Raw genomic sequence first — 24,451 nt, forward strand, 5'->3', positions numbered from 1 at the left:
GCCCTCCCGGTGCCCCTAGGGCGGTTGTAGCAGCTCTCGGTCTTGCAGCACCTTTCCGAACCTGGTGCGCGTCATGCATATGACCTTTTAAGTCTTAGGCCCGAGTCCAAAACAAGAGCCCATTCGGCAAAGGATGATGATGGTAGGGCAATAATAATCTCTCACTCCAATCACCGTGCCTACCCTTTCGCGCCCTTCTGCCAACGTGTAATGATCTTGTAAAACCCTTTTATTCGCCGTATAAACAGAGCGTCCATTTAGGGTCGCCCGATCAACCGGGACTGGAGCGATGGAACCCGATCGCAGGGCAAAGGGCGTTCACTTTCCGTTAGCCTTGCGCCGGTGGGGCGAAAGAAAAAAGGGAATTAGAAAGAAATTATGATCTCTCAAGGTAACACTGTCAATTACTGCGAACAGAGACACACACATACAAGTAGGTTGCCCTTCGTTGCCCATTGTGTGGAGTGAGTTGTTTTTTTTTTTTTGTTGTTGCTGCTGTGTCGTAGCTATTTTGCTTTTACCAGTTTGTATTCATAAACGGGAGCGACAAACAGTTTTTAAAAACCCACCTTCCTCTATGAGCCCTTTTAGGTGTCCCCGGTCAGGTTGGCCAGCGGGTTTGACCGTCCTGCCCTCTTTGGCACGCTGTGAACAGTCGGTGTAGGCAAATTTGTACGATTGCGCTTAAAAAGGTGATCGCGGGCTTTGGCTTTCCATTTTCAGTGTTTACTGGGGAGGGTTGCCCTTCCACAAGGCATCGGGACCAGAAATTGACTTAAAACAAAACAAAAGCATATACACAGATGTGAACACGTGTTTACTGACCGAACGCAGGCGATATAGTTGCAGCGGGATAAAAGTTTTGCGTGACCTAACTTGTGTGATCTCGAAGGTTGACACTTTACAGGGCCCGATGACAGTGCTGGCAGAGGGATTAGCGAGAACTCATGTTTCCAGTGTACGGTTTTTTTTTTTTTGTTGTCGTCGGGTAATAGTACCTCACGGGACACAAAGTTGTAAAGCTTTCATCGGCTGTGAGCAGGAGAGTTTATTAGAAATAGTTGGAACCGTGTGATGAGGTGCTTTGAACGTGATCCATTTTGTCGTACGTACGCGCCCTCCATCGGCATTCAACAATGTTGGATTATGAAAACTTTGACGAATGGTGCTGAATATTGTGCTGACAGTAAGGAGATGGTTTGAGGTTTGAAAGGAAAATGCTCGACATGCTGTAAACTGTGTGATTTTCCACAAAGAATCGTAGGTGCTCAGAACATAAGAGCAACTTTTACTGATAAACATCCGGCCATTTACCTTGGCTTGACATGTTTGGTTTTGCTTTAAACTTTTGATATTTATTTTCTGAGTAGGATCCCCGCCGTTATCCGGATTTGGTATGAGATGTGTGAAGATGAAGCAGGAACAATTACTTGATTACTATCATGCGAAGCTGGAATTACGTCCCACAGCAAAAAGCACTGTAGATAATTACGTAGATGACCGATCCTTTTCAAACTGTTGGACAATAAAAACAACCCATTAGCATGCTTTTGACATATTTATTACATGCGAATTCCATACCGTAACGGTACGCTCGCATCTTATGCTTAAATCCACCCATTAGGTTCTGTGCAATATCTAGCTGCAGCTTCTTCTGTACGGAAAATCACTTTCCTTTCCATCCAATATAGTTGGATCTATTCAATTCATTTTAGGAGTCAGAGATGAAATAAACTTCATTAATATCTCCCCATTTACAGTCCGGTAGTAACAAACGGTGCACTTCGGAGTCTTGTCTATTATGAGCTAAAGACTTATCGAGATTGTATCCAAGTACTAGAGGCGTATTGTTCAATTATGCACTAGCAATAGCACCGTTTGAATCAGCACAAATTAGTCTTTTGAATTTGTTACTTATTAGATCAGGAGATTGAACGATCTCCAGCCATGAAAAACAAAACAAACTTGTCATCTCTCAATGCCAATTTGCAAAATAATCTCTCGTTACATAGCGGACGTATTATATTTATTTTTAATATGCACATACTGGCCTTTCAGGCCCATCCTTCATCCTAAGGGTGCAAACTTCTGCAACAAGCACCATCGATCTGTTGACACTGCACAACAGGAGAATTAAACACCGACTCGTAAGATAAACATCGCGAGTTTTTTATTTGCAATTTAACATTAATAACTATATCCCCATTTATTACCATAAATTGAATCGCCCCGATTCCAGGAGCGCGAAGTGTTTTGGCACGACTTTACCATGTTGCATCTCATCGCCCTGAATTGCATCATCGAGCAGGGTGTTAAAGTGTTGAGAGCAAAAATATTACAGAAAAAAAAACTGTCCGCATGCCGTCAGCATGGCAAAGCCCCTTGGGGGGATGTTTTCAAAGGGTGAGACATAAAGACGAGAGAAAAACACATCAACCAAACTATAACACTTTCAGGTGCGCCCATCGCTTTTCGGTGGCTAACAAGTGTGTCGGATGCGATGTGTTTGTTTATTTCCCAAGAATTCATTCCATCCCTTCAGCTGGCCCGATCGGATAGATGCATCGTGCCGCTAAATGGCGACTGTCATCGATCGGCGGGCGGTTTTGCAGCAAAAAAAAACCGATGATAAATTATTAATTTGTCTGTAAACCCTTCACGTTCGTTGGCTTCCAGTGTTTCGGTTGGATTTAAAGAACAGTGTGAAGAAAGGGCAGACTAAATCAAGCGTGACGTGGCGGGTAGATGGGACGGTTTGACGGTGGGGAGCTGGAACCGCCGACGGAAATGTGTACTTCAACGGAAGCTGGCAGATGGGCGAACGATAGTCGTAAGCCACCGGGGGCTCCTTGCCATGCGTCGGCTTGCCATAAACAGCCCTTGAACCCTCGTCAGCACGTCGTCTACACGAGACATGGTGTGCAGGTCGTGGAATAAAAAGGCAGAGAGAAAAAAAAATACACACACAAAAGATTCGACACGATTTTCAACTTTAAACCGCCGCTACGGCCCGTTTTGCGGGAAAGTCGATGAAAGCGCGAGTTGGTTGGTGATGATGTGGTGATGAAGGATGTGTAGTAAAGATGCTTGAACGCAGCACGAATTATTGTGCAATTGGAAATCGGTTATTGATGTTGGGTACGTCAAGTAATCCACCGTGGGTTATTAGGTTAAATAAAGCTCTTCAAACTTACTATGCGTCCTATCTCCTAACTCTCCGTTGAAGTTTGCTTCAGATAAAAATATTCCAAAAAGGTAGCACCTCTTGATTCCATTTAAATTCAAATTCAATGTCAGAAGATCCCTTATCATTTGTTTGACAGTATGCAAGGCTTTCGTCTGGCATACTGGAATGGAATAATTTAATTCCAGTAGATCACGTTTTAGAAAATAAAAATATGAGAAGATGTAAAATAGCTACTGAGTGAATATTTAAAGAAAAGCTTTGAATATCGCTCATAACATAAGCTTATTTAGTTCTTCATATTTTTAATACTGGGTTTGCTCATGCAGAGATATAACATGGAAGAGCTCTCTCTAAAGTCGATCAGTTTTCGAAAGTTATCGTATATAGCTTTACGACAACGCATTCATCTTAATCAATTAAGAAATTTGATAATCTAAAAGCAATCTAGCTTCGCAATATTACTCCATAAGTTCGATCTAACAGAAACGAGTCAAAGCACATACGCTTCAAGCATCCAACTCACTTTCACGCTTATCACCCGCTGCGTGGGAATAACTATTTACGAAAAACAAAACCCCGTCAGGCGAACGATGGTTGTGGCTTTTGTTCTGGAGCTGATACCTTACCATGCACATTATGGTTAGCTAATGTGGCGGCAAAGCAACCGTGCCGTGCCCGTGGTTTAGACCCACCCATTAATTTGCTGCTTCATTTAATACGCCGACACCGGTACCGGCCAAATTTGTCAACCACGAACCACCGGGCCCATCGCCTTGCGGGTGCATGTACACATGCGTTAAAGACATGCCCGAGCACCGTCAAAGCTCAAAAGAACACCACCGAACTTAACCACCGTCACCGTAGTTACCATGGGCAACCGAGGGTCGTATTAGTGTTGTCAACGTTCATCTTGCACCGTACCAGGTTGCTAGTGGATATTCCGCGCGGGAAACTATTTCCAAACGAGTTTTCCAAAACATTATGGGACACAGATCTTGAGTTCGGACCGAACCGGAACGGAATACGATGTTGCATCTTTCATCCGACCCGAATCATCCAACATCAAACGCATCCGGCGCGCTGTGCCACCGTTACTACACACGCATGCAAAGCTTGTTCACGGTAATTTAGTGCAAAATCATGATCACGCCAAAGATGCCTATTAGTATGCTCCGTAGATGAAGCGTTTTTGTTTTGTTTCAAGATTGTGTTTTGTGCTGTGATATTATTCGCACCCGCGAAACTAAAATTAAACCCCGCGAAGGTGGTGTTGCTTTTTCGGGCTGGAGCTAAACATATGATTGACGGTGGACGGGGAAATGGATTTAATTTTCATGAGCAAAATAACTGATTGACGCGCAGCCAACAGAAACGCTTGTGTAATAGATGCTGGTAACAATTAGTAATTGAAAATGGCAATGTAAGTGAAGAGTTTGTTTTTTCGCTTGTTTCGCATTCCGTTTTAAACAATGGAGCACGATGTTCCAGCTTTTAAAAAAACATAATGCCCAACAAAATATTTTCTGCAACATCGTTTGATGTGCTACACGTACCGTAACACGCAGCTCTTTGATGTTTGCCCTCTATACGGGTATATTTATCATTTTTTGCACTTACTTTGCTCCTGTAAGTACACGGGGCGAAGTAATTCAAGCAAGTTCAAGCGAATGGAAATGCACTTGAAACTATTTTTTGGTGCTTAAATATTTACTTTGCCATATTTTTCATGGCGTCCTTTGTTTAAGCGTTTTTTCAGTTGTTCATTAGCAGAAATTAAAGATTGCTCCTATAAACGTTCTAGAGAGTCATTATTATATAATTAATATATAAACAAACATTAAATGCAAACAGCAATGAATGAAGCATTCGTGCAACTCGGCGATATTCTACAATATTGGACCAGCTAATCAGCAATATCAAGCATCAAACATTACCCAATTGACTCGCCTGTCGCATTTAGGTGCCATTAAAATTAATAAGCTCCAATAGGAAACCACTCATTTCACTCAAATGCGGCGGCCCTTTTTTTCCAACCCCCTTTTCGTTTGTGCGGCACCTCGAACCTCGGTAGCGTCAAACAGTTCATAAAAGTTCGAACCTAACAAAACCGGACAAGCCCACCAATCCCGAGACGTGGTGTCTCACGTCCAGATAATGAGCACATTAGGCTGAATGCACCAGATCCAGAGCTTATCGGGCGAGGTATTAATAAAGTGAACCTCCCCGGTCAATCGCTCGGGCCCCGGTCGACATTCAACGTTGTGCAATGGAACGGTGGCGTTAAAGAGACTCGGCATTGGTTTCATGAAACGGCAGCCACGTTCACTTTAAGACGAGCAGGGCCGATCGTGCCAAATGTTCCCATACGCACATGCAGCAGCAGCCCTTCAAACCACGATCGGGAAAGTTCGTTGATTTATTCTACTTAATTGTAGCTAACAACGGAGCGGCGTGCGCGCGCCGACAGGTTCCTAGCACGGGGCAAGCTGGGGTCCGCGCACGCACGCGATCTCGTGACATCTCGTACAACGGACGTCACACCTTCCATGGTATGGGGCCTATTCTCAGTGTGGTTCTTTTTTTTGATTCTCTTTTACTATCTGCCCGCCGGCACAAACAGCACCCTTGAGTGGCCTTCGCCACTGTCAACGTGAACTTATGGCATTCAAACACCTTGATCGAGGTGCCGTTACAATATCCGAAAACTAACCTTCCACCGTTCCTAAACCACAATCCCAGTGTTGACGGAATTCTGTGCCCGCCAGCCTAAATGTGGTACGATGGATGGCTCGAAGCGTTATTGTCGTGGCGCAACCCGTGGTCAGGATGTGGGACATTAAGCTTGCGATCTGAAAAGCTCTACCGGAACCACGAAGATGCCCCCGATCGTGCACTGTTTGCAACCGAAACTGGCGATCGGGGCCTGACCGCAACACCCAACAAGTGCCGCCGTCTATTACACATGGCCGGTCGACCGTAACGACCGTGTAGTTCAAGTTCACGCACCGGGCGCGCTTTCTTCGCAATGAAATGCGACCCCATCCAGCGGATTGTGCAACTGTTGCCGAACTGTCCGCCGAGTCGCGATGAGCCGCGATGAATTATGGATGAAAACATGCGTCGGACTGAGTGGAAACATAAAAAACGGTAGTTTGTCGGATGTGATCTTGATCTTCAGTTAATTGCCTTAATATGCGGTCTGCGCGGTGGTACTGTGGTGCTATCATAAATATAGCCCCACCTTCGCTGGGGTTGGGGTGTGTTCAACAATATGAAACCTTTCGTTTAGCGCTTTGAAAACAGATGCTGTGTTTGTGGGAACAAGAGAAGCTGCTGACTGTGTAACATTTGTTAAACCTATTTTTATGCATCATTGAACAACACATCGAACTGTGAAGTGAAAAGGAAAACTGTAGCAACAACCTTCAGTCCTCCATCGAGGGGTTATGTGTGTGGTGTAACGCCGTTATTACCTCTGCCTTTACCGGTCGCTGAGGCCAAGCAATCGACAGGGCTCGTTAGCAGTGTTGACATCGCCGATTGGCCTAATCGTGTCATCAGCCAACTTCATCGCCAGGCCAGCGTCCTGTTGCTCCCGTTGCAGAAAGTGCTCCCATTTTGATGGCTCATTTCACAACCGGCCACAGTACCGTTACCAAACCCCTTCGGCCGTCTGGAGCTTTTTGGGAGCTGCTCGTATTCGTCTATCCCGATACTTACCCCAGGCACAACGGTCATTAGCATGCGATTTTAGATGTATACGTGACATTTTGGACGCGTCCGACCTGGCGTACATCGATCGGTCACGACTTTTCAATTAGACATGGCCACCGGTCAACTCGGCTGTCTCGACTTGGGGTCACTGGGGAGTTCACGATGGATTCGGTCGTACCGGGCAAACTTCGGTGGCACTTCGATTTGCGCATGCCAATTCGTGTTGAAGTTTCAATTTCGTACACATGTTCGACGTTCGACCAAGTCCGCTAAGATCGGTGGCCCTGTGGAGCAGTGGAACAAATTCTCGTTTCCACCCGCGAGCGTGTCTACAGCGGCAAAACGGCGAAAGGCGATCGTGGCGAAAGATGGAAGAAATTGCTTGTCGCGAACCGATCAGATAAAGCGGATCTTTTACCTTCGGGCAAGCGAGACTGTCAGGTTGAGTTAGGTTTGTTGTTTTTTTTTTGTTGGTTTGCAAAATGACTCATGGCATGCACGTGCATGTTGTCGTTATGTTGTCGATCGAATAATTTATTGAAGTCATCGTAAGGTTGAACTGGAAGAAATTCCAAGTTCATCGCAATCGCGCTTTTAGCACGAGAATTAATTATTGTCGTTAGGGTGTAATTCGCACCTTATTTTCTTGTGATATACACAAACAATTGTTTAAAATATTTACAACAACTATCAACAAACTATGATAGTCATCAGACTAGCTACTTACTAGCTCGAACTACTAACACTAGTCACCAGATTACGTATTCCAAATCAGTATTGTCAAACATGAATAAAAACAAACTTTTCTCTGCTTTAATAATTATTGTTAATAATTATTAAAAATTATCTTGATGACCGCTGCTTGTCAAACTTACAAGAAAGTCAATACAACCGTTATGTAAGTTTATGGCCAATTTATTTCATTTAACTTTAAAACGATATCTGTTAGGTTCTATACAAAATATTGAGTATACAGAGTTAATGTCTTAGGGTGCGAAAGTGAGTAACTGAATTTCGTATCACAGGCCAAGAAACAAGATCAGACCAGTAGATCGTAGGACGCTCTAGCTGCGTTAGCAGATCGCTGGCCCATTCTTGTATTTGTGGGAAAACTTAGTAGAATTTTATTACCTTTATTCTTCCGGACATCAAATTTGCAAAAAGTATCCTCGGATCACTGATGCGGAACTGTGTACACATAATCCTGTACTTACCAATATTTCCATTTCTCGATGCTTATTTCTGAATAGTTCTTCGGTATAATTATCACTCCCGTTATTTCCACAAATAGCTACATTTATTCATCTTTCATTTTTAACCTGTTGTACATAAACTATTCAATGCACTTGGCACACACGTCGGTGGCCAGATGCAAACGTGCACTAGTAAAAGCTCTTATTACGATTTATCTTTACTTTCCTGTTTTTTGTTTGATTCTATGTTTCATGCACAGCCTCTGAAAAGCGATTCCGTTGCGGATGCTCCTTCAAATGGCCTTAGCCTTAGCGCTCATAGCGTTCCTCTCTCACTCTACACCGGGCCGTTACTGTAGGCGAACCAGTGCTACCACTACGCTACGCAAAACGGCGATCGATTGGGAACACTTTTAGCAAAACAATACCTCTATCATTCATCTATCTTCATCACACGCTATACACTTTCCTTCGCCTAGCGATAAACGATTTGTACCGTGTGTCGAACGTTTTGTCAAGTAGCACTTTAATTGGTTCCCCTGGTTCCTATGCAGTCTTTCGTACATGCTGTCACCTCCGGACTTGGCCGGCTATCATCACGGACGCGTACAGGTTCGGCATGTTGAAACAATAATCAAACAAAAAACTAATGGAAAACAATATGACATAAAACGTCAATGCAGATTTGGAGGGGTATGCGCAGCTTGCAGTTGCCTAAAAATAACGCTATACCTAATGTAGTTGGTAACCGTATAAACCTCCGCTTCCTGTTTAAATCCCTTCAAGCTCTCGGCTCGGGTGACTTTGTGTCACACACACTTAACTTTAACATCATTTCCTTCGGTGTATCGTTAGACGATTCTCTTCCTTCTATCCCCCCCAGCACCCTAGCGGGTGAGAGTATCCTTTTTGTTTCCCGTTGAAATTTTACAGCCAATCGAGAGCAACAGTGATCAACATGAAGATAGTACATCTGTATGTCCTTGTGTAGGAATGTGAATTTTTTACATCTATTTTTCCTTCATTGCTCAACAGTGGAGCAAGAGAAACAATACACTGGTTTGGAACAATCCATCCCATCTCCTCAGTGTGCTCAGCAAATGATGGGGAATGCAATGGGCATTGCATTTAATCTTACTAATTGCGAACAAACACTCAACATTGAAGCTCTATTTGCAGGCGCTCTATGTGGTAAGGATTCTGATATCTACTCTTTATCTGTCGGATATCTTTACGTAAGGCTTTGGTTTGACATTCCTGGAATTGGATAATTAGATCGGCGCTTTGGATGAACGAGAGCTAATTGGCTTCTAGGAAGCAACTGATTTTTCTGTGCGTGCGTTGTATTGGACACACTCGGATGATCAGAGAAAGAATCTTTCTGCACCTCGAAACAAGTGATGCGTCGCCGCGTTACTTGGCAACCGGAAAAATCACAATAATATCCGACAGTAAAACAGACAACATGGCGGGAAATGGTGTGCACTGGGTGCTAACTAATGACTCATCGATGAGTTTCTTCGATGATTTGTTGCGGTTTGCTTTTTAGTGTTTGAATTGTCTTACAAAATCGGTGGCACAATGTCGTGCTTGTCGTCTTCGTCGCTTACGTACATACGGGTCAGATCCGACGCGACCGAAGCGGTCTCACAGGCACTGCGCAGAACAGAATGGATATCGAAACCAAGAAGGAGACACAGAAAAAAAGGGTTATTAATAGATCGATAATTAACTCACTTTTACTAGGTGCTAGAACTCGACTAAACGTTACAAATTTGAGGGTTTCTAACTCAATTAACCGGGGATTTATCACAGCCCTGCGGCACGACACCTCGACACTGGAGGACGTCGATCGTACGTTCTCTGATGCCGAGAGACCACAGTCTCTGCCGTAGAGGGGCAATCAATTATACTTCCCAGCTGCAATGGTAAACCTTGTGGTTGTGAATCGTGCCGTACGCCAAGACAGACCAAGAGTCTCAGGAGCGGTCTCTAGCTTCTCGATGGTTATTGGAAATAAATCACCATTAAATGAACATTTCAATTCGACACCACACAGCGAAGACATACACACTCAGGAGGACCAAGTAAAGGTACCTTCGGCAGGGTTTATCAAGCTAGTTAAACCTTTTACGGTCATCAACGGTCCTGGATGATTTTGAGCAGTTTTTTCACACATGAAATTCGAATTTACTTCACCATTCTTATATTCAAATTCAATTTATTCTTGATAAACTGTAAAACATTTAACGCTCGTCCTCACAAAAAAAAACCTCTGAAAAAACCCCTGCAACAGAGACACAACCATATCCACGTATCGTGGCACATGTTCAAGTCGCTTTCGAGTGGCATAATTTGTCCGCCCATTCAATCATGTAACAAGCTTGCATTTTGCCCGTTTAAAAATGTATTACATTATGTGAAAGCAAAGTCATGTTAGCATATAACACGCCACCGCACCTTCGCTGACCTTACACTTCACAACCGTACAGTGTCCCTAAACATTATGCGCTCGCATAAACCACCCCATGTGATGGACGACGACAACTGCTTGAGCGTTGGACAAATTGATTCGCGCTGGAAAATTGACTGAACGGAATAATTTATCCGCTCACCATGCTTGATAGTGCGCTAGGCTGACCACCTACCTGACGACATCGTGTTCCTCCAGTACCGGCACCTCGGAGCTATCCAGCCCATCGTCCTCATCCGCCGGCAGCTCGTCATCGTCGTCATCGTTCGATTCGACAATGATGGAAAGGTCGTGCAGCATTTTCGTCTGTACCGGTGGTTTGCCGCCCGTCTTCAGCGTTGCACTCGGATGGGTAGCATTGGCCGTATCGATAACCTTTGACGGACCGGGCAAATCCAGTTTACGCTTGCTGATGAACAATACAAAACGAACAGATACGGTTGTACTACTCGCCAAACGTTACCACTTCCGTTTTACTATCGGCCGAAAAGGAAGGTAAGGACGAAATAATTTGCACGTAAGATAGCATCATGAATGGAAATGTGCGGATGGACCGATTGGATTTGTATTTATTCCGACATTCCCTCCGTGAAATCAACACACTCTACGGGGCCCACCGTCCTACTGCGGCCTGGCAGCAATTACGCTAATGAGTATTTTCCGGTCGGTTCTCGAGTTTGCTTACCTCTGCACAGCCTTATTGCGCATCACTACATCGAGCCAGTTAGTTGTGATTTGAGGGCTGAATCTGTATCGGGATGAGAGTGGGAAGGAACGCTATCAGTCGAAGCAGTTGGTAGTCGGAAAAGAGTTTCGCAGCTGGTAACACACTAAACTGACTGGTTTGATGGATTGTGGTCTGATTGGAAGTTTTGCCCCTCTCGAGAGGGTTTGTCGAAACTTGCCAGAGATGATTGATGTTTCTTGTGTTTATACCCTGCTAAACAATCAACAACAATCTAGGGAAATCATTACTTCTCCAAACTCAATAACGGGCCAGGTTCTCGATTTAATTTCTGGTTGTTTAGAATACCAATTGAATAGCTTGAAGTTGTGAAATTTGATTATTATCATGACACCAATCCATCGCACGCGTCGCATAAGAGCAGCCAGCTGATGAGGAGAAGCAAGAGCAAGAAACGAGTTGGGAACTATGTCTAAGGATGCATGCAGTGTGTGAAATTCCTAGCTCTTAAATGGATTGAACATCTCTAAACCTAGCTCTTTAGACGACTTAAACTCAACGAAACTACACACTTATCTAATGCGTGAGATGCGTGAAAAACAAAACGCTACGATTTAAAACAAGAACACAAGAGAAACCGAAGATGCTACTATGATATGATAGTTTTAAGCGCAGGCACCAGCCTAACCGTGCGCGCATACGCAACCCGCCCGATCCTAGCGCGAATCAAACGGTGTGCGAGGCGTTACACGGTATGGCGAGGTGCCCGCGTGGTCAGAAGTTGCGCTCGCTCGTGTCACCGTCCCCGAAACCAACCCGCCCCTCCGCCTTCTCACAAGACAGAGCCATGCGCTCCCCCTGACGCGGTCCTAAAACATCAACTGAAAGTAGTTAACCTGATGGGTGTATGACTTGGCTAACTGGACCTTGATAATCCAAAGTTCTCTAACCGAGCATCGTTCGGCGGGCAAGGGTCGGCCTTAGCTTGTTTCTCCATCGAAAGCACCTTGTTGAGGTACTTGAGATCGAACTTTAGAATCGCTGTACGGGAAGAAACAGAGAGAAGAGAGAGAGATAGAAGCGTCGTGCGTCCACCAGCCGGTATGCAGTAAAATAAAAAAAAAACACAGAAGAAGAGAAAAACAGAAAGACGTTTAATGACAACTTGATCAAAGGGTGGGAAAGCCCCGGAAATTCGGGGAAATTGCAAAGATGTGAAGAGAGCGCGATGGTGGGCCGAAAGGCCGACGCCCGAAGCCCTCCGTACTTACATTTATCCAGTGGACCGAGTTTGAGCGCAATGTTGTACAGGATGTCCGCCGTCCAGAATTCTGGAATTCGCACAAACATTTTCTTCGCATCGGCTGGCAGATGGAAGCCGAGCTTGTGAAGCAGCAGTATGAACGGTTGGTAGGACAGTATCGCAAACTGGTCCTGATTCCATGGTACAACTGGGATGGATTTCTTTTTCACTGAAGAAGAGAGACGTTTAGTCAGCGAGGATGTGAGCATAAGTATCAGACATAGCTTAGCTACTCCAACTGATTCTTACAGATGCAATGGTACGACACTGGCTCCATGACGACCACACCCATATTGCCACCAATGCCGGCCGTCACGTACACGTTGCCACTCAGCAGATTCAACTTGACGAAGCAACAGTCGAGCAAACTCTTCTGCAGCCAGGCGATCAGTTTGCCACGGTTTTCCTTCTGGAGCCGGTCGCGCAACACCTGTATGTCGTCCACCGCCTTGGATGAAGACTTCGAGTCACCGTCCTCCGGTTTGGGTGAGTCGGCCGATGCGACCGACAGTGCCGGTGTCTGCACATTACGCTCGTAGTCCGGATTTTCCACCTTCATCAGATCGTCGTACTGGATGAGCGTGATGATGTTCTGCTCGAGCAGTTGCTCGATGATGGAGAGCCGCGTCTTTTGCTGGTTACCATTTTCCTGGAACAGCTTCAAAATGTCGGCCACGACGCACTTGCTCTGACGGCACTGCACATAGTACCAGTGCAGCGAGTCCTTTTCCTCCTGTGTCCAGGTAACGAGCAGATTGCTCGATAGAAGCTGCGTGCTGATGTCCGGCAGAGTTGTCGACAGTGTCAATGGTGCCGGTTGCGGTGTGTTGATGAACTTGTGGATGACGTACTCAATCAAATCAGACCAATCCTGTGATGCGGACATATTTCTGTTCAAATGTACACGTTGACCACACAAGCATCTACTTACGTCACACAGCTCATACTCCGTTTCCCATATCTGGGAGTACGTTTTCAGGATGCTCGGTTGAAACAGCACATTGATCTGGCCCAAGTCGCCGCCCACGTGGTGCATCATCGTGAAGATACAATCGTTCACGAATGCACCATTCTCGCGGAAGTCTTCCAGCAGCAAACCGTACTGATGCATTATCTCCACCGTTGCGAACCTGCAAGCAGAGCAAAACGAAGCAAACGTACAAAGAAAGAAAACCAATCGGTTAGAGTCGGGAAAATGTTTCCCAGCGGAAAACGGCCTTCCATTGGTGGTTCAATTGTGCTATGGTTTGTGTGTGTTCGTTTACTGTTTGATGTGGCCCAGCATGTCGCCCGGGACGCCATCCGCTGTCAGTTCCCGTACGCCGTCGAGCAGCAGCAGGAGCGTATGGTTGGTCACTATTAAATCCTGCAGATACTGGCGGCTTTGAATGTTTGGGTTGTAGCACCGAAGCAACAACACAAACAGGCATCGCAAATCCTCCGTGCAGCTGATCTGAATCTGCAGCAGCTTAAGCTTCTCTTTGTCCTCCTGTAATGTGGGTTACGCGCGAACCACAAGGAAATTGTAAATAGCAATAAGAATCCCGACGGATGTGGGAAAGCTGAGGAATTCCTCCTGATGCTCACCTTTGTCAGATGTGTACTCTTCTTGTACGTGTCAAGTGCTTGCAGAAATTCTCTTATCGCCGTTACAACCTGCAAAACGGAGCAACAAACGGGACGGTATCGTATCCCGAATAAGAATGGACCACTCGAGATGTTTGCTTCACAATTGTGGCTTACCAAATGAATTCTTCGCAAACAAGGCTTTATGTCTGTTTCGGTAGCTCTGCTAAGCTGCTCAAGCTGTTCGCACAGCATCACACCCTCGTACGTAAGGTAGCTTATGATGTCGAACGACAGGACGCTGTTGATGTGCTCCAGGTCCAACTCGAGCTGGGTGGCAAACTTCAGAAAGTATGTAACCAGCCAGAAAAAGTGTGACGTGTCGATTTGCACTTGCTGAGCAACGACCAAACGGCGAGAAACAAATGAAAAAAAAACCCCGGATAATTAGCATCATTTATGAAATTCAACAAAAAATGCTTAATTTGTCTTATTGGAAAGCTAAAGCATAAGTATTTTCATCTCTCTTCTTGCAGTGCACAATCATGTTTGAGGCGTACGTTGCAATTATAGCTCATGCTCAATGTCAAGCAGCGGTGTACTTCAGCAACCCTAAGCACTCAACCGAAGGGAATATTAAATCGCACCGGAAGCATTCATGTGTGTGCATGCCACGCTGTACCATCAATTAAACTTTGCTCCTGAAACTTACCAGATCCGACAGTAATTGCGTGTGCAGCTCGTGCACCAGATAACCGTATCCTTTCAGCAGAAAGTCAACCGTAAACTCTTTCAGGATGTGCGATATATCGTCGTCGGTTGGGACGTGATGCATGAGCCCCTTCATGTTGATGCTAATGGCACATGAAACAGTTGGAAAAGGAATAGTGTGAAAATGCTCGCGTAATGCAATCGAGTTACGCTGCTGTACTCACATGTTGCTCTTGCCTCGCTTCACCAACTTCTTCCGGCGCAGCTCTTTCTTCTCCTGCACCGACACAGGGTTGCGCTGCTTGTTGGCCGCATTGAAACGTTGCTTCTGGTTGGAGGGCGGCTTCTGGTGGATCGGTTTCTGGTGCGGGCTGTCGTCCTCATTGCTCGAGGTGGAGATGGACTCTTTCTCCACCTGCGTACCGTATCCGCAGTCCGAATTCTCCGACAGAGACACTTGTATCTGTTTTTGCGTTTGCTGTGATTGCTGTTGCTGCGCCTGTGACTGCTGTTGCTGTTGGGAAGGGGATGTTGGCGACTTTGGAGGTGATTGCAGTTGCTGTTGCTGCTGCTGCTGCTGCTGCTGACACGACTGTGACCCATTTTGGGACTTGCTGCACTCCTTCATTGCTTGATCTTTTACCGAGGCAACCGCGGCCGCCACCGTTTGTTTGCAAAAGATGCCCGACGAACCACTGCTGCTCGACGACTCAAAAAGCTTGGCGCCACCTTTGGACTTTTTGGTCTGAAAGAAAAAGTTAATAAATTATAAACCCAGCACAGTGCACAAGAACATACAAAGTTTCGGCTAACTTCCTGCCCATCGGAAGCACATGCAGATGGTGTCTTCTGGTGATCGCACAGCTGCTGTTGCTGATGGTGCATGCCAGCACCATTGCAGGAGGGTTTGCCACTCGCGCCACAGCCACCACCACCACCACCACCATTGCAGCAGCTTCCGCAGGTCGTCCCGCCCAAGATACACCCGTCCGTCGCGTTCGCCTTCAGCGTTTGGTGGTACATCTGGTGGGATTTGATCGCCCGCGAGAGTATGATCTGGGTCGGGTAGTCGGCAACCATGCGCGTGACCTGCGGCGCCTCGGACGAACATTCCTTGCTCATGGACGATGGCATTTTGCCACTGCCTAAAATGCAAACAGCGTTCATAAGTCCGGCTGGTTCAAAGTTCTGCGTTTGGTGCTGCGGCTTGTGCCGCAGTTCGGTTGGCTGCTGCCCGGGAACGGTACGTTCCCGGCGTAGACATTCACCATTGTCGGACGAGTCAGACGTCGGGTCGGACGTAAGCATTGGACTGGAGTCTCCGCTGCACTGCTTCGGCGGCGACGTGTTACTCTCGTTGTCCTCCGAGCTCTCCGACAGCGTCGACTCGAACCAGAGATTCAGCAGCTTCTGCAGCGTGCTGATGTGCTGGTCCTTGTACATCAGCGCTACCAGCTGCGCCATCGTGACGCCCCAGTAGGCGCGCTGCGTACAGGACATCAGGTAGATCAGCAGCTTGTCGATGCTCTGCGTGAACAGGTTCCAGATGATTTGGTTCTGGAAGGAGGTGTTATGACCGGCGGTCGGGAAGCTGCCCGCGTGCGTACCCACGCCCGTGCCCATCTCCGGCACGTGCAGGATGTTGCGCAGCAACAGCAGACAGTTGTTAACGCTGTCGCACTGCTGGATCGATAGCTTCGTGTCCCGCTCGAGTATACCCTTCATGTGGTCGATCACCGCCTTGGTGGTCTTCCAGTCGACGAACGCTTCCTTGCTGGTGATGAGCAGCTTGTTCAGCTCGAAGATCGTGTGCCGGCCGATCTCCGATTTTGACACGAGGTCTACCGGTAGCAAACATTCGATCGGCACGGTCAGATTCACCAGCAACCGGATCGTCGTGTCGATGATCTTCACATCCTTCGCATTCACCAGCAGTGGTACGATGTCGTTCTTAACGTTCTGTCCGAACCCAATCGCCCGGCGAAATGTTCGCAGGGTCGCATCCTCCACCGCCAGCTTACAGATGATCTCCTCCAGCGTTACCAGACAGTCCTCGCTGACGTGGTACACATCGTCCTCGAACGTGCCCAGCGAACCGAACGTGCTGTTGATCTGCGGGTTCGCTAGCAGCCATTCCATGCTTCAACCTAGGCTCGCTCCCAACGTATTACCTTCAAATAGGTTCCCCCGTACGGACTGTGGGGAATTCGGTCGATGGATGGATGGTTGGTGGGTAGGATTCGAGGTTAATTGAAGGGTATTTCACGGGGAGATTTAAGGGATGAACAAAAAATACGACTACAATAGCTAAGCGAGTGGTGTTGTACTGTCCGAGCGATTTTCTTTAAGTGTCCTTGGAAGGATAATCTGTTTGCGTTTGAAGATTACAGGTTTGGGAGCGAGGATCTGATTGAATGAAACGAGGTTTTATATCCATTGGAATCGTTTGCTAAAAAGAAGAGCGGAGTGATGAAAGCAAAAGAGATAAAACGAAAAATTATTAACAAAACAAGAGCGACAGAACACAAACCTACGGTTTTAGTACTATAATCTTAAGTATTACTACAAACACACAAATAGAAACACTTGGATACCGATGATAACAAATGGAAACATATTGGCAATTAAACGGCATGATAAATTGTATCGCTTCACGCACTCCTCCTTAATGCTATTTATGGTCTAATAAACAACCTTCCCAACAGTCTCTCACCGTCTCAATCACCATCGGGGAACCATGCTACGATTATATTTATCACATCACAGTCACATATTAACCAACGAGTTGGCCACTGCCATGCTTCCCAACCTTCTGCCCAAAAGGGCAAACGGTAATAATAAGCGCCACGCCACGTTACGTTATTGCAAAATCTTACGTCATTGAAGTTAAGAAGCTGGTAGTAGTAGTAGTTGTAGTACATCTATGTCATAATCCATGTCTTCATTTGTTTGAAATATCTCTCTACACTCAGTTCAGCACATCATTTCTGACGAGTTGAGATAAAATAGAATGTGGACATGTTTAGCTTCTTGGTGGTATGTATGTCACTGCCATTGTGCCACAGGATCTCCCTCGACCAAACCAATCTGCCCAAGCGGACGGACGCAACAGCATCGTTTGGACATCGGTTGAGATAGATTATGATGAAATTCCATTCAGATATGTTAATCTGAAAATTCAAATACGGCCCGCTTAAGCGGTCACCATGGATCGTCCTCCAAAATGTCACATGTTGGTTGCGTTTGACAGCATTGTAGCTGAAGACACCGTGCCTTAGAGCGGGAATTGCCACCTCCTGCAGACATATAATAGGATCTGGATATGTACATACGTTCGCTTATCGGATGCGTTTCGGGGTAGAGTAGATATATATTTTTTTCGTTAACACATTCCCGTGCACTGGACAATGGTTGGCATTCTGGCGTCGAGCGTGTTTCGTGAGTGAGTTACGTTAGCGCACAGTGACCTTTTCCGGCTTTTCCACTGGCCACCGTATGTGAGTCAACGAAGCCGTAGACATGCTGCCAACAAGGAAGCGACCGATGGGGCCCTAATCCCGTTTCGGTTTCCTGTGCTGGTGGGCGAAATGTATGAGCTGTTTTTCTGTTTTCCAGTGATGTCTCGTTGCCTTATCGGTCGTTAAAGGTTCGGTACATAATCACTCCCACACAAACACAGCCCATGCATGCGTACGGTGCGGGTGAGAAATTGTAGGGAAATGTATTAACCTTCTTCCCCTAAGGGCCCCGTGGCACACGAGCAAGTACGGCGATGGCAACGTGAGCACCATCACCACGTTCGTCTCCACTTTCACTTCGGCTAATGAAAATGGTGAAGAAATTATGGCGCTGTGAAGGATTATCATTGGAGAAACAATCGATATCGGGATTATTACACTCTCCAACTCCCTGGGAGGCTCTCCATGATGTCCCGTTAACCTATCGCGACAAGATTTGTACAAGGGAGAACTGCGATGTGGAAAATTTTCCACCGATATCACCACACAAAATGTCAACCGCGTGGTTTTATCAACCTCCGTATCAACACGCGCCACGCAGTGAACACTCTGTAGAACACGTGCGGACATGACCGGGAAGCAGTAGCCACGAACAGGAATGTACTAGACAGCTGTCTTCACCTTGTTACATTTCCACCTTATTGTTGTTAGTTTGTGCGCAAGGGAGAAGAAAAAGGTGCTCCGGGGGAAGAATAGATCGTTTCAACGAATCTTACACTCTGTCAGGTGTTTTTGAAAAGTTTCTAACACCGAGTCTCATGGCATGGAGGTGCTGTGGAGTTCGTACAACAACGCAGCCAACGACCATTGTTGGAAAGTTTCAAGTGCTGAAATTAGCCACACTATTGTACAGTGCTAACGGAGTAGGACCGAAACAAACCGAACAAATAAAGACTCTTCCACAACTTTGGACAAGGGCTTCGTCCGGGGATGTTTTTTGCTATACTTTCACTATTCAGGAGATTCACGAGGCGGCGATGGAAATGTTGTTTTAGAACACAAAACTTTTTTAACGCTGAGTTCGTTTTTAACAACGACCTGATCACGTTGATGGATGAAAAATAGCAAAACCAGGTGGAGCTCCATGGCATTGCGGCTGCACACCAGGGGAGAAGTGTTGTAAATAGTGCATTGTTTGTGTTAGAAATATCCTTCCTTCGGGATGGAATTCCTGTGAAGAAAACTAACTTGAGACCAACAATAGGGCGAGCAGTGCAAGTGGTAAGTATGCCGCTATTTCGGTTTTTGGGTCCGGATGCTGTAGGAATCTTGAAGGTCTTCACGTACAATGGCCAGTGTGAATGTGCTATTTCCACTGTAGCCATGCAATGCGGTGTTGTGGAATGTTTTGTCATAACGATGCGGCTGGTAGATGAGTTGTGCGTTTGACGCGTGGTGGTTTCACATATTTCACATTCAATTTCCTCTTAAAATGAACCTCATATGGAGGCACTGTAACGGCACAAGGACAGGAAAACTCAGGGAAATTCCTTAGGGATGCATCTATTGAATATTCACAGATTGAAATGGAATTCAAATGTCAAGCTGAGCATGTCATTTGATGCAAACAAACTGTGATGGCGTTTACCGATATACGTTGAGTAAATTATGTGTTTATGGCAAATTATATTATGTTAGAAGAAATCCTCAAACATCATGTTTAGAAAATGAGATACTTTAATACAAAGCAAAGGCCTTACTTCCCGGTTTTCTTTGACTACATTTACCCATCTGTCGACAGTTAGTCCTGCGTACCGGAGATAGGTACGGAGAAAGGACTATTCACTGTAAAAAGAAGCGTTACTATTTATCCCTTTTTGTCGACATTAGCGCCCTCTGGATGCGTTACTGTGCACGTAGATTTCAAGAGGATCAATATAATCAAAATGATCATTTGGCTATTCTTGATTTCGTATTTAATTTTCTAACTCAAAATAATTGATATAACAGTGCATTAGGATTTTCATTTCTTTCTCGTCATTGGAATTCAAATTCAAACATTCACACTATTCACTACCTTCGGGGAAGGAAATGTTATTTTAACTACGGGGATATTTACCCGTGTCTTGTGTACATTCTTTCCACTGTACAGGATATATTCTTAACCTTTTTTCTCTGGAATGCACACATCCGATTCTGTACTGTAAGCAAACAGTGATGTGATAACATGCTGCTTCATAAACAAATAAACCTCTTTTCCCAAAAACCCTCATGCGACGTGTGGGATGATTTTTATGGAAGTACATCGGTCCTTTTGGGCGTTTCCATTGTTTGCCTCAGATAAATATGTTATTGTTACTGTGATCAAACTGGTTTGAAATGCTGTGCTGCTTAAACTTTGCACCTAGACGAGTATCTTCCGGCAAACACAGTACAGTCTCACTCACTAGAAGTTATTTCAATTTCCAACTAGAGGGGATGTTTTGAGGCTCTCTTCAATGACTCCGAGGGGGATGCTGTCTGCATTGGTAACGTTGTGTTGTGCATTGCTAATCCGTTAATTGAATTTCAGATGCTGCGGGTCTTACCCATCAATGGGCGATTCGGTGGGCTTTTTCGAAACTAACAATATGCAATATGCATGCCCATCGAGTGCGCCACAAATAACACCAAAGTCATCGAAGGTACGAAGACATTGTTCATGCTAGATACACTCCGATAACGATCAAATGCGGCTTTAGCGTTTATTGTATAGTGGAAAATGTCTAAAATAGGTTTCAAATGTTGTCCCGTTCGAAGTGCTTGCTTGTATGGAACATGGTACCAATTTCCTGGAGAGTCTCTGATGTTTATGCGTAACGCTGGGCCCACACCGGCAAGGGCAAGTGTTTCGTGTGGGCAGATGTACCGGGGGCTGGAAGTATGTCACGTTTTCGCTACAACTGTCGTTTGGTTCGGACAATCCGGAGGAGTTAGTAGATGCTCAAATCGATTCCATAATGCTGATGGTATCGTTCGCTACTTCTCTCTTGCTTTTCCATTCGCCTAATCTGTTGCGGTTCTGTGGTAACCAATTCAAACAAGACACCGCTCATTAATGCAGCAGGGGGTAAACTTTTCGTCGGAAAATGTTAGCTCTTAGTTAGTCCGCGTTACAGTCGGAATTACTATGCACATTTTTATGGACCGATAAATTTTGTGTAAACTTAAGTAAGACTGCGCATTAACAATTCTCAAACTTCTGTATCGGTTCACCAACGACTCGTCGTAGAAGCGAACGATAAGAGGGATTTTTCGGGTGACATTTCGCCGAAAACGACTTCATTAAATATTTAATCGTGCGTTTATTTTGGCACGCATTAATTGAATCACTCTTCCCGAGAAAACAATCCAGAAGACTTTTATCCGGTCTGGTGTGAAAGTTTTAATCGCTATTATTAACCTACGGTCTGTAAAGTAGCACAGAATGGTATTTACGAAGCAGAAACAGTTCGTTACGTGTTGATAAAAATCGCAAACAAAAATCCTTGGGGCTTCCCGGCCCGAGCAAAGATTGCACAACATTACAGTACGAACAAGAAATAAAACCACGACTTGTTGTGAGTGAGATATTATTTATTTTTAAATCTAGCCTCGGGTTGTTAGATTGTTTGCGAATTTGCTAGACTTCTGTGGGAGGCATGATGGTAAGGATAAACCCAAGCCAAAGTAGAGCGGTACAGACCGCTTCAGTCAACTTGCGATGCTTTCGGTTAGCTTTATTAGCGCACCTTTCTTTGCTTTCACCGAGTGAAGTGCGAATTTTGCTGCAGGGTTTCGCTTCCATTTGTCTGAATGGAATGTTCCGCTGCAATAGGACAGGAAACGATGGTGACGCGTTTGATTACACAGTTTCCGTAAGCCGCGCGACGATGGGAGGAAAAATGGTTGCAGAAAATCCCATACAAATGTTCTGAATTCATACAAGCAAGCCCTATTCGTTGAGGTTGCATATTGCGCGTCCTGTCATAAATGGGTTTCGGATGGTTTTTTGTTGGTAAAACCAGGAGCACCAATTAGCTGTGGTGTATGGTTAACTGTGGCGAGTGCATGAAAAGGATCCCTTCGGTATTTCATAAAACTTCATCATTTTTTGTTGAGGTTTTCGCATTTCATGATGGATGTTTTAAAGCGAAGGAAGAGTTGCAGTAAAAGCAGATGCAAAATGTTAGATTGAAAATTTTATATGCTTTTTTTAATTTAAAAGAAATATTACCGATCAATTTCGTGTAATTGTGTGGATTTTTTTAAATTAAATTTAATACATTTATTGTATTATGGCTTTATTCACATTTTGGATTCAATTTTAGGGCTCTCAACTGGGCACATATAATCCGCAAGTAGCCTTTACAAATTATTCGATTCTTAACGTTGTTGCAAGAGCTTTAAAAAGTAAACAGAAACCCTTTTATGCGTAATTTACATAATGAAGGTTTGTTTGCTGTCTGTTACAACGAAACGTTCATGTCTTGTGTTCTTTGGATTTAACGATAATTGATAATTTCACTCGGAATTGATAAGTGCGTCATGATACCTCACTTCGTTGCTAATGGGCACGTTCAAAAAAGATCTCATTTGAATGCTTTCGAACAATCTTGTAATATATCTCATCTTTCCGATGTTTGCTCTTGTGATTGATATAGTGGCTATAGAATTTCAAAACTATTTGAATTACTTTCAACAGTTGCTTAGTAACTTCCAACAAAAGTACAGTGAAATTTAAGAGAAAATTGTTTATACTGTTGAGAAATTCCAATTAAAAAAAAGTGCTTTTAAATATTCGAAAGTGTACTGCTTGCTATATAACTCCGTTCGTCTGTAAAATGTATTAATTTCATATAATACATTCTTCAATCACTGCCAGACATTCATGCATATCAAAATGCTGAAAGATTCTCTAGTAAAATTGCATAAAACGAGCAGATTGTAACATTAAACATTGATTTTAAACTTCATTTGATTATTCTTCCATCCCTTCCAGACATTCGAGGATATTAAAGTGTCCAGAGAAGCTCTGATGGAAAATGAAACGGGCGGATTTGATTCAATTAAGCATCTTATGACTTTGGACGATTGAAATTGCCAATTTCTCTTAAGATGAGGTTTATTGAGGGTGGGGGCGTTCAAGATTTTAAGCGGAACAATCAAGGTTTTGAAAATACGGAATAGATCCTTGCAAGCAGAAGATCAAAAGAAAGAGATTTAACAGGCTTGAATGCGAGAAAAGACAGTAGAACAATTGAGTAGTGTCCATAAGAAAGAGTCTCATTTAAAGGCAAAAGAACCAAAGCTCGCGAAGAACCTTACACCGAAAGGGATATTATCGTACAGCACCTCACCCTGTACTGATCGGCAATCTAACTCCATTCACCCTTCTACCCATGATCGCGTCATAGTGCTCAGAATGGTTATACAACCCCATACCCGCCGGAACCCTACTCTCTCGTGCAAGTACGCACGAAACTATTAGTCGGTAACGTGCTGGCACCGGGCGATGCATGTGCATCTACTTACCTTCATTAGCTGCCTCTGCCACAGTCACAATGGGGACCACTCTCTCTATCTAGTCGCTTCGAATGTGTGTGCAATGATGACGTGATGACGTTAGAACTCCGTCGCTTTACTGCTGTCCGGTCTGTTACACGCCGCTAAGCAGCGCACAATCTTCTCCGCCGTCGGTCACTATCTACCGTGTACACCCTGCGCTATTGGTTGCGTCGGCTTAAAGCGGGGCTTCGACGAGGGGCATATTATTCACACACCGATACGTCGTCCACTGTCAGTGGGAATCTGATCGCACTCTGGCCAAACGGCTCACGATGCAGCACAGCTTGAAAAACGTGATGTGCCTCAACCAGGAGAGTGTTTTAGAACGTCAACCACACACACTACACTTTAAACACACATTAGTCGGCTTCATAAATGTGTCAGGCTAGACAACTTCAGCGAGGTCAGTTGTTACGTTTTCAAACTCTTTTGCACCCTTAAAAAAGGGTGTTTGTGACCGATTTGGAGGGTGTTTTTGGCTGCTTCTTCACTGATAGGTGTTTGTTAAAGGTTTCTTGGTTTCTGTTTACCATCAATGGCCGCTATATTGACACCGTGGTACTTTTGCACACTGC

At 45.0% G+C, this 24,451-nt stretch overlaps 1 protein-coding gene across 2 annotated transcripts; it reads right to left on the bottom strand.

The window, feature by feature from the left end:
- Positions 1 to 8,197: 8,197 nt before the first annotated feature.
- LOC128305187 (protein timeless) lies at positions 8,198 to 24,211 on the bottom strand. 2 transcript variants are annotated; one of them, XM_053042521.1, is made up of 15 exons: positions 23,844 to 24,211; positions 16,101 to 17,281; positions 15,631 to 15,977; positions 15,057 to 15,577; positions 14,834 to 14,975; positions 14,299 to 14,517; positions 14,143 to 14,211; positions 13,821 to 14,044; positions 13,487 to 13,685; positions 12,805 to 13,426; positions 12,524 to 12,724; positions 12,179 to 12,293; positions 11,253 to 11,315; positions 10,743 to 10,976; positions 8,198 to 9,750 (listed from the first exon to the last, which is right to left on the bottom strand). In XM_053042521.1, exons 2-15 carry the CDS (start codon positions 16,969 to 16,971, stop codon positions 9,657 to 9,659), a joined length of 3,921 nt encoding a protein of 1,306 aa, XP_052898481.1. In that variant the 5' UTR covers positions 16,972 to 17,281; positions 23,844 to 24,211; the 3' UTR covers positions 8,198 to 9,656. The 2 variants fall into 2 exon arrangements, with proteins under 2 accessions (XP_052898481.1, XP_052898480.1); XM_053042520.1 differs by having other exon boundaries at positions 15,631 to 17,281.
- Between the last annotated feature and the right edge of the window lie 240 nt (positions 24,212 to 24,451).

The sequence above is a fragment of the Anopheles moucheti genome, chromosome 3 (genome assembly GCF_943734755.1).
Source record: "Anopheles moucheti chromosome 3, idAnoMoucSN_F20_07, whole genome shotgun sequence".
Classification (NCBI taxonomy): domain Eukaryota; kingdom Metazoa; phylum Arthropoda; class Insecta; order Diptera; family Culicidae; genus Anopheles; species Anopheles moucheti.